This window comes from Alternaria arbusti (assembly GCF_024043155.1).
Source record: "Alternaria arbusti strain BMP 1465 chromosome Unknown scaffold_37, whole genome shotgun sequence".
Taxonomy (NCBI): Eukaryota; Fungi; Ascomycota; class Dothideomycetes; order Pleosporales; family Pleosporaceae; genus Alternaria; species Alternaria arbusti.
Window position 1 is genome coordinate 93,335 of NW_026249977.1, and position 10,620 is coordinate 103,954.

At 50.9% G+C, this 10,620-nt stretch overlaps 3 protein-coding genes across 3 annotated transcripts; 1 reads left to right on the forward strand and 2 right to left on the reverse strand.

Moving 5' to 3' along the window:
• Positions 1-226: 226 nt before the first annotated feature.
• J4E86_011595 (uncharacterized protein) lies at positions 227-1,562 on the forward strand (the record flags this gene model as incomplete). Its single annotated transcript, XM_051452086.1, has 2 exons — positions 227-672; positions 722-1,562. 2 exons carry the CDS (start codon positions 227-229, stop codon positions 1,560-1,562), a joined length of 1,287 nt encoding a protein of 428 aa, XP_051296780.1.
• A 500-nt stretch (positions 1,563-2,062) lies between these two features.
• Positions 2,063-2,882, reverse strand: J4E86_011596 (uncharacterized protein; the record flags this gene model as incomplete). Its single annotated transcript, XM_051452087.1, has 4 exons — positions 2,063-2,136; positions 2,190-2,329; positions 2,390-2,603; positions 2,657-2,882. 4 exons carry the CDS (start codon positions 2,880-2,882, stop codon positions 2,063-2,065), a joined length of 654 nt encoding a protein of 217 aa, XP_051296781.1.
• Positions 2,883-3,755: 873 nt separating this feature from the next.
• J4E86_011597 (uncharacterized protein) lies at positions 3,756-4,643 on the reverse strand (the record flags this gene model as incomplete). Its single annotated transcript, XM_051452088.1, has 2 exons — positions 3,756-4,258; positions 4,391-4,643. The coding sequence occupies 2 exons, from the start codon at positions 4,641-4,643 to the stop codon at positions 3,756-3,758; spliced, it is 756 nt and encodes a 251-aa protein (XP_051296782.1).
• Positions 4,644-10,620: the final 5,977 nt, after the last annotated feature.

The window sequence follows — 10,620 nt, forward strand, 5'->3', positions numbered from 1 at the left end:
CAAGCAAGCGGGTGTCAAGCACCTTGACAACGTCTACAGACTGATGCAAACGCAGATAGCTCGGGGTCTCGGAGGCAGGTGACGCGCCAAGGCGGTTCGGGTGAGGTGAGGTCAGCCGAGGTTCGAAATGTTGACACCGGGCGCTCCGTCACCCACCGCTATGCGCTCGTGAAGCTCAGAGGACATTGCCTGGAACATTGCCTGGAACGTCGCGACATAGCGAAACATGGCGACGCTCTACGACGACGTCAGCGGGTCGCGCTACCTCTCATCATCCATCTCGTCGCTCTCGACGTCACGGCAACAGTCGTCGCAGATCGCCAAAGCCTACCGACAGGCTGCCCAGCTGTTCCTGACGCGACGACTCCCCGAGGCGCTGTCGACTATCGAGCCCATCATCACCCCGCCGCCAATCGACGCGGCCGACGTCGTGGGCCACGCGCCCGTCGCGACGGCGTCGCGCGGCACCCGGGTCAAGGTGTGGAGCTTCTACCTCACCTTCCTCAACGCCGTGGTCGAGCTGGGCGCCGAAGAGGGCAAGCACGCCTTTGGCAGCACGCGATGGAAGCAACTGGTCTCGCAGTGTCGCGACGGCAGCATCTGGGACCACGTGGTCCGCGACGGCTATGCGGGTGTCGAGGGCGACGTGGACGCCGACGTTGTCGTCAACCTGTAAGCAATCCCCTGACCTGGTGAGCGACTGCGTATTAATGCTACATAGAGCCACCCTCCTCCTTACCCATGCGCCCTCGCAGCGGCTCAATCAGCAGAAGCTCGAGACGTACCTCTCCGCCACCGCCAACCCAGCCCTCGACGTGTCCTCGCACATGTCTTCTCCGGCATACCTCGACAAACGGCCAGGCCATCGTAGGCAACACACCGGCACCGACACCCCACGCGACCTGGAAAAGCGCATCAAACTCCTCGAGCTCTACACCCTGCACGTCCTGCCACGGAACGACGAATGGGACTATGCCCGCGACTTCATCTCCATGTCCGAGGTGCTGGACCAAGAGCGCAAGGAAGCCTTCCTGCTAGCACTGCACTCTCTCAAGGAAGAAAAGGAAGACACGCAAGCCCGCGAAGAGAAGCTACGCCAGCAACAACAAGAGCAAATGGAGGAGCGCCGCAGAGAAACCGAGGCCAAGCGCCTCGAGCAGTCGCGCGCACAAGACGAACGCCGCATACGCGAGGAACAAAACAGACGCCAACCCCGCGGCTCAGACGAGCGCTTCAGCAAACCCCAACCCACGCCACAACCCACGCCATCGCAGTCTTCCCGCACCTCCCGAACGCCCGCCAAGAAACCAACCACACCACCACCCGGCCTCTACAACCGCGCGTCTACCATGTTCGCAAACATACACACCATGATTTCGGATACGGCCCATCACATGACTTCCAATCCCATGGCTTTCTTCCGTACTTTACTTTTCTTATTGGCGTTTGGCTTGGCGTTTGGCAGGCGCCATCTTAGAGAGAGGATACTACGCATCATACGGAGTGCGTGGGACAAGGTGAGACGTACCGTAGGAATGGGCGTCAAGGTTTCCTACATCTAACCTGTCTGCCATATGTGGGTCCGGTTCTTATGGTTATATATTCTTCTTTCCAAACATTACTACCGTCGGTCATGCTAACCTCTTGCAATATCATCATGCTCTTCGTCTTCGTCCTTGGAGTCGGTCCTGTCATATCACATACGCTAGCCTTCATTGTAGCCTTGGCCTGTACCTGGCTGATGCCATTGCGCGCGTCTTCCCACATTCCAGACATTAGCCGTTACAGCTGAGGTGAAGATGGGATCAATGCAGGAAATAGACTAGATTATTCGGATAAACATGCTTTGTACTTGTGACAAAGAGAACTTCGGATGGTAATGCGAGGGGACGAGGTCCACCGTTTTACCAACGCCATGAGATTGAGCACATCCTTCTGGCTATATTCAGCTCTTGGGACATCGCTATACGATAGCTCATCTCGTAGACAGAGTTGTTCAAAAAGACTTCCCATCCTTTGCATATGACTACGTTTGTACTGGAACGCAACCAAATCTATGCGCTTACTGGACCTTGTGTCTGGAACCCAGTGTCTTCCTTCTTTGCTTGATCATGTAGGTGTACATGGTGTAGGAACCTAATAAGATGTGAATTTCGAGTATAAACAAGCCGCCATAAGAGAATACATACCTGGAATGTACAGCATCAAGCAGAAGTAGAAGACGAGCGGTATGACTGGGCTGACCTTCGCTCCAGGAGCAATAGACCGGTACAGTAACCACCACTCAGCCCCGATACCGACCGGATAGAGTGGGTAGAACATGGTATACCTGGGACAGTCAGCTACCTAAGTAGGACCAAGTAGCGGATGAGGTGGCTTGAGAACATACCGGAGCCATACCAGTCCTTTCGGAGCTTTCCCGTGCATGTTGACCGCAAGATACAGGTACCGGATGGTGTCTGCGACCGACCAAGCAAGGAGCAAGGCAAGATAAGCATGCGAAGTTGCTGTGCTTTGCGGAAAGCTGTACCACACCATCCAAACCTGTATGACGCGTGTAACAACTTGAAGTGCGGTTGTGCTGACTGGAGATTTGATGACACCTGGTATCGTTCTCAATGAGATGCACAAGAAGAGGTAGGAATGATGAACATACCAAACGCCGCATGTAAGACTTCTATCAACGAAGCGGTCTGTATCCATCGCGCATATGGCTCTGTTGCATCAAAGAGCTCGAATTTGCCATTTCGAGCATTAGACATGGCTCGAACGAAGACCGATGCCCATAGCGATGCGAAGAGGACGTTGTATGCAGTAAGGTAAGTCGTGCGAGGTTGCCATGTCACTGTTGGCGTAGTAAGCTCCATACGTTGGTTAGCCATTCTCGCTCCTGCTGCTCAGGATTTAGTTGGTGACACTTCGAGGTATAAGTGAACACATTGTGCAAGCAGAAATTGTTGTCGTGGTTTCCATCGGCCACCAAGTCAAATGTAGGCGATGAGCCGAGGCTAACTCGGTGTAACTCCACTACTAAGAGCACTCGTAAACTCTCGTTTCGAACTTTGAAATACTCTGTGTTAGGATATCTGTAATTTTAGCTTTTAGCTTCCGCTTTTCTTCTAATTCTTAGGCGCAAGCGCGAACTTCAGGTGTCGTCTGCTGCATTGGCTAAGGTCGGTTGGGCACTGGCCAATCGGAAACACGTAATGACTGATTGCAGGCTGCCACTGGGAACTGCTTACCATTCAACAGAAGCGTATCAAGCAGCACCTGTACCCAGATGTGTACTACGACCACAAAGAGCAAGACGGGCACGAGCTCGCATCACATGCCAGTATGTTACTTCAAACCCCTACAAGCATTGCAGACGCCTGGCTGAATTGCTCGCCTAGACCGCTGTTTGGAAAGCTTGCGACAGCCACTTACATACCTACCCGGTGTACCTGACTACACTCTTGAGTATACGCTCCATGGTCGCGTCAAGCCGACTGTACGTGTGGCGCAAGCTCATGCACGCGTTCGCTAGTCTGCGCTACCCGAATGAATATCAGGAAAAGCGGGTGAACTCAAAGATATGGTCTCTCTATATCTGTTGTAAGCTTCAAAAAGCAAAAGGAGGTAGTGCGACCATGTCCAAGCACTCTGCATGCATCACTAAAGCGGCCTCTGTTGTTGCAACTTCAAAGTAGGTACACGTAATGGCGAAACAGCATTCTTGGGCGGCATACATGCCACTGATCTTTCCTCTTTTGCTTTTATGAATAGGGGTGTTGGCGAAGTATGGACTTTTGAGACGCTGAGTCGTCCAACCCCGGCGACGGAGATTCGCGAACAATAGTAGGAAGTTGTTCTTCCACGCGCTGAGTCCATCGAATCTTCCCTTCTTGTCCATCCTGTTCCTCATCATTCCATGCATTCGCGTGAGTTGGCGAGTCTATCGCACGTAGCTCTATGACTGTGCCATCATTCTCGGCATCCACGATTGCGGATAGGCGATATGGATCCTTTGTATCGCGAGATGAGGCTTTGCCTCGCTGTTGTGCTGTACTAGAGCCATTCTTTTTGTCCTGCAATGACTTGTAGCTTCGTTTGCTCGTAGAGTTGTAAGTACTGCGGTCCGTGGTGTAGCTTGAAGGAACATTCGTGGGCATCTTGAACCCGTTTTGGCAGTATCGTATCAGGTTTCTGATAGTGGGGACGGCAGCGCATATATGTGCAACTCCACTGGAGGTGAATCCAGTAATCGATGTGCCAGTCACTGTATAGGTTGGGTCGATAGTGTCGACAACCCCTGGTAAAAATGGCAGGCGTACGATGGACATAATAATAACACTTCGGAAGGATTAGATTACACAAACCGAACATGATCAAGATGAGACGTACCAAATACCAAGGCTAAAGAAGATGAGTAGCTGGATCTTCTTTGCAGTCTTCATCTGCAGCTTCCATACAATCGGGATAGGAAGACTGAAAAGGATAGTCTCAGCGATGATCTCGTATACAACCGTCAGTCTCAAGACGGCAATATAGTCAATACATTTCGCAGTTCCTTGCTCTTGAAGGTCCCAGATAGCACGGACTGGAACACATTGGAACGCAGCCAGGAAAAGTAGGGGCAGGGTGAACAGAGCCGTAAAAGCCATGAAGGCGAAGACCGCGCGCTTCAACCAGACGTTCGGAAAAATGCGAATATACAAGCAGAGGATGCTGTACTTTATGAGAAGCAATTCGACACCCCACAAGATGGTAGCAATATAGGCTATCAATAGTCAGTATTTGTTTATTAGAGCTGGCAGATGGAAGCATACTCCATTTTCCGATCGCGACGACACGTGGATATGTCAGGTCCCATATGTGATGGCCGAGTCCCGCTTTAAGGTTCAATAATAGGGCAACAGTCATAGGGATGACCAAGACCTGCACAATCGTAAGTAAGATGACACTGATTTGTCCATTGAACACCTACCACCGCTGCTAGATGGAGCCAATCGTCCCACCACAGCTTATTGCCGCCCACATATCGAGAAGCAAAGCGCATTACAATCACGATGATTGGTATAATTCCAGTCACGTATGCCACTATCCGGATGGAGTTCGATAGGTTATCGTGCGGCTTGTCGCAAATAGATGCTTGAATGCGGAGCGTAGCTGCAAACAAATCAGTGATACCGCTTCCGATAACTGCGATGAACATACCGAAGGTCTCGTTGTAATTGCACTGCTTTTCCAAGCACGGTTGCAAAATCTTGGTCGAGTTTTTGGAACTACATTGGCACTCTATGTCGAGGAGCGTACAGCCGATGGCAGGCAGGTTTTTGTTGATACAATTTAGCTTTGCGACAGTCAGCTGCAACAATCGTCCTGTTGTGCGATGTGTATCTTACGGCGCATGGCGGAATCTGGCTCAACGCATCCAGTGCCGCATCGTCTAATGAGACAGCATTCGTCGTGGGGCAACAGGCGCTGAACAGCAGCACAGAGGCAAATGCTAGGTGCGGGGACAGAAGGAGCATTTTGACAAGGTAGTTTACGACGATGTGCACGGGTAGCAATAATTGCTTTTCGTGCTGGTGTAGAATGCAGAGTCCGCTGTAAAAGCCACAACACATGAGCGCACGGGCGAGGCCATGTAACCTCGCCGATTCTACCCACGTCCTAAACTGACTCAGTTATCATATGCTATGTGCCGTTGGTGTCAACTTCAATTTGCCGGTGGCGGGTGGATTAGGGCTCGTCACGAAACGGGTTCGACGCAGTTAGTGGAGCTTTGTTTACGTCCAAGGAAGGGATAAGCTTGTCATCAAGCTGCCACCCTACATCTCACAACGGCGCCCAATCTTGCCCACTGGTGAAGTGGTAGTGAGCAATCTTCCAAGGTCTGCTTCAGTTCCTCTACCAGAGTGAGATCCCAACGATTAGCGATGGAGATAATCTTTCCTTGAGTATCCACAAAATCGTATGCCACACGATCTCCACAACGGCTGGCTTGATCCGCTGCACCACGGCGGTGCAGAGTGGCTCGAGCCAGCCCTAAAGAGCTGGCGCATGTACCGGTGGATTCAACCCCTGGAAGCAATCATTGCTCCACCCCCGCAAAGCCGATCGGATAGCCCACGATCAATTGTTCTTGATGATCATGTTCGCCGAGCTATCGGTCATGTCGGCAAAATACTCGATTGCGCAAGTGCTGCAAGCACCGCTGAGTCGGTACGCTAATGTTTTGATTGGCTGAGTGACATGAGAATTGCGCTACCATCGGAAGTCCATCAAACAACCTGCTTGCCGGCTCGCTATACCTTCTCCGACGTATCTATGCGCAGCACTTTACTCTGCTAGAATCTTGCTCGAGGCCCTGCATCGCGGAGGATAAACAACCCGGGAGCTAGCCTGCATCTAATCTTGGAAGTTGCCGAACGCACTACGAATGGCATATCGTGACGAAGGTGCGGCTGTTCATCGTGAGCCACCAATATCTGTCTTTCAGGCGACCCGTTCCACTTCGTCAAGATGTACCTGTATAGTATAAAACCGTAACATACTCAGGTGACCTATGATTGGCCCACTCAACTCACCCACGCCCTTTCCAGTGTACGTTCCTGACAGGCCATGTCCAGGCATGCTTCTCATTGGCAAGTAGAGTAGTAGCAACTTCCTGTAGCTCCGCATCGCTTGATGCTTGTGTTCCGGACACTCGTTTGCAACGCTACACCAGGAAAACAAGTACTAGCAAAGATCAACAGCGCAGCCATCGCACCCTGCACGAGACTCGTCATTGCGCCACTGCATAATTTTTTTCAAAAAACGATGGCCATATCTGAAGACGAATTCACGAAGCCGGCACAGTTGTTCACGGTATCAATGCCCATCAATGCTGGTGTGGGAGACTTTCGCTGTATCGGAGTGATGGTCAATCTAGCTTTGTCGTAATTGGTTATCGGGTAAACACTAGATAAAAACGTACTTCCAGTTCGGGGCACCATACAATTCTTTGGATCCAAGTAGCTTACGATAGGAACGTTCTCGAACCTGCGGTCGACCTTAATCCGCCCATTAGAGGTGATATAGGGTTCATCGAATAGGTGTCGCTCGTTGGGTATCGTGGCAGTAACGACATTGTTAGTGGTGATCGACAGGTGTCCGGTAAAGTTTCTGTCACCCATTAGCGCAAATGGCGGGCTTATAATAAGCACTAAACCTACGAAGTGTTCGGCTGTACTCTCGTCGCGCCGCAGAAAGACCTGCTAGATAGGTCATTGTTGATTATCGACAATTTAATTCTAGGCCAGCATACCTAGGTAGCATGGACAGCCAAAAGACGCCTAGGACCGTCTGTACTACCGAGGTACGATCCTTCTAGCTGCTCCGAGCTGTTCAAAATGTAATAATTTTCCTCTATATTCTGATTGTAACACGAGCCCAGTAAGGTCGAGCTTCGGGCCCTCGCGACATTGCCAGCGTGACTTGAACAACATCAAAGCTATCGCAATCATACCGTGTACCAAAGTACAATCTCAATGACCCAGCCCGAACCAGGACCAGACCGCAGTCTAAGTCTAAGGCGCACTCTATGCTTTCTATTCTTTTTGAATTCGATGGCTTTCTTTGACATGTTACATTGCCGAACTACCCAGTTAGCGCGGTGGTTCTGGGCTTGCCATGTATTGTAGACTATCGTGCGACAGCTGCCGCTATTCTCCTGATGGTAGATTTTTTTCCTGTTCTCGGTGCTTCCATCCTTCTGCGAAGTGGCATTGTCGGGACTGAGGCAAGTACGCTTTCTAGCCGAGATTACTCGTGTGGCATCGTTTGCAGGGGCTGGGCATGAGTTCGTTCGGGCTCACATCGTAGTGGTCGAGAATACCTAGGTACTCTTGCATTCTTCAAAAACTCAGTGACTTGCGTAATAAGCACTGGGCATCGCTCATCAGCTAAACGCGGAAGGAGACGGGAAAAGTGACATGTACCTACCCAACGAGAACGCGGGCGAGCTCCCCGTATCCGCGAGTCATGCTTACGCTAAGCGCGCCCTTCGCCTAACATCCATGGATCTGAATCTTACAATGCTACAAAAGCTGGAGAGTAGGCGCAGCATTACCTGGGTAGACATCCCGTTGATCTAGGTTCCGGACATTGAGACATAATGTGTGCTACCAGGACAGACTTCGCAATCCCACGGCCTGGCGGAGCATTCCCACAAAAACCGCCTATCCCAGGTCCCTCAGAGTCATCTTTTGTTTCCACTTTTGGCGCCATCCTTCCACCCGCGCAATACCTGCAAACACAAGATGGAAAAGCTGCATACTACTCGATACCACCTTCGGTACCCTCCATAGACGCGCAGACGACTGATCACGTGCTGTTCGTTCATGGCATCCAGACTCCGGCAATAGGACTGCTACCTCTGGCTCGCGCTCTACACGATATCCTTCCACACTCACATTTTGTGCTGGTGGATCTCTGGGGTCACGGCTTAAGCGATACGCCGATAGTTCCGCATCAAGCCGCCACATTCCATAGGCTGCTAGATGCGCTGCTCGATCATCTACAATGGCCATCGGCACATTTCATCGGCTTTTCCTTTGGCGGCTCACTAACAGTCGGATATGTTGACTCACGGCCACATCGCGTTAGCAGTTTTACGCTCATTGCGCCTGCTGGGCTTCTTTGTATTTCATCTTTTCCAGAAGAGGATCAGCATCATCTTGATTACGGTGTCGATAACGATAACGATGAACTGAGCAGAGTCATCCTGCAGTTTCTCGAAGGCGGCCGGCTGGTAGTGCCAAGTGACTGGAGGGAAAGAGCTGGAAGAGGCGAAGTTGTTGCGGAGGCAGTGAGGGAGTGGCAGATGCACGAACATCCTGGTCATACATCATCCGTGATTGCAGCGTTTAGAGACGGTGGTGCAATGAACAATCACGGTGCATTTGAAAAGGCCGCGATGTCTGGTATACCAGCATTGGTGGTACTGGGCGAGAACGATGAAGTTTGTGCAGAGCAAGAGTTAAGAGAAATTGGCTTTGATAGCATCTTTGTTGTTCCACAAGCCGGCCATAGTGTTGTACGGGAACGGGTGCCGGAGGTTGCTGGGTTTATCGCGGACTTCTGGTATAGGTTGAGGATCAATGAGAACCAGTGAACGCGGAGGTGAATGCGGAGATCTTTGCACTTACACTTTGATCAATTGCGTCTAATCGCCGCCTTACGAAAATCGGATCTGACTGCTTTAGTGCTCTAAACAAGCCGAAAACTACAAAAACCAGTTCACTTTAGCGACAACAGCCACTATGTCAGATGACGCCGCCAATAGCGGCACATCATAGTGTCACCCCTCATTCAAGAATTCGGACAGCGACTCTGCACCTGTGAGCCATCGACAACCTCCACAAGCACCCCAAATCCCAGCCTGTGTAGTAAAGGTCGATGGCACAGCCGTCAGCTCTTCAGATAAGCACGTACCCACCATCTCGACGGGCGGTGAACGACTATGGGTCAATCTGTCAGAGCTCAACTCGATCGCCAAGGTTGCCGCATGCACCAATCTTCAGGACCTTCATCTGAGGATGGGTGCGCAATATGATGCGCTTCTTGCCTAAGTACAGCAACATGAGATATGACGATGCAATTGGTGTTGGTGAACTCGTGCGCACCATGATACAAATGGGTGTCTACGATGTCGTTTACAAAGCAAAAAACGACGTCTCCGGGATCGAATAGAAGTTGGAACTATGGTTATATCACACCCGTTCGCAGAGATCGAAGCTAGAGGGCTCAGCATCAAGTACTTGGATCGAGCTCGTTGCTTACAAAGAGCACAAGCAACATGTACCTGACCTACCTGATCTGAAGACAGAAGACACATGGGTCGTGAAAAAGTAGCACATTACCTTTCTCCCATCTTTCGCCCACGTCCGCAATGAGGCAGAATTCCGTTACCTTGTGTGCTACTGTCGTCTTCTTACGGTCGTCAACAATCTGTATCGCTTTTACGACATTAACGTGCCCCAGGAACCAAGGTTCACCAGCGTGCTTGTCGAGCTAAGCAAGAGGCAGTAGGAAGATAAGAGGTTCGAGACTTTGGACATGACGGGTGTGTTGCCCATTAATAACGATGTCTGGGACTGACTTTCCAAGATTGACGTACAATAGGGAAGGCGGGTAGAGCATCATTGAACATCAGAGAGTGAAGTTGAAAGTGAGATTCCGGCGGTTATCCCTAAGAACGCGACACAGCAACTTGAGAAGAGGAAGAGGCGTCGGAAATCTGGATCTGAGAGGAAAATATCGAAAGACGTGTCTGTATGTCACACAAGAAGTTTGCAAGCGAAAAGGGAGTGGGGAGATGGAAACATATATTTCAGGCGTGCGTGGATCGTTGATTCGCACATTGGATGGAGTTAGTCAGAAACGACTTAGCACAATTCATTACAGCCGGGCGAAGATCAGGAGGTCTCAGTTACCGATAGAATCATAATTAGGCTGCATGTGGGGCCATACTTGTGGCGTGCCAGCAAGCCGACCCCACACTGTATCTACGGGGAAGGAGATCAGCACACTCAACACGAAAGACACAGTTGCTCTCTCATCTGCCTGTATACTCACCATACTTCCCACTCCATT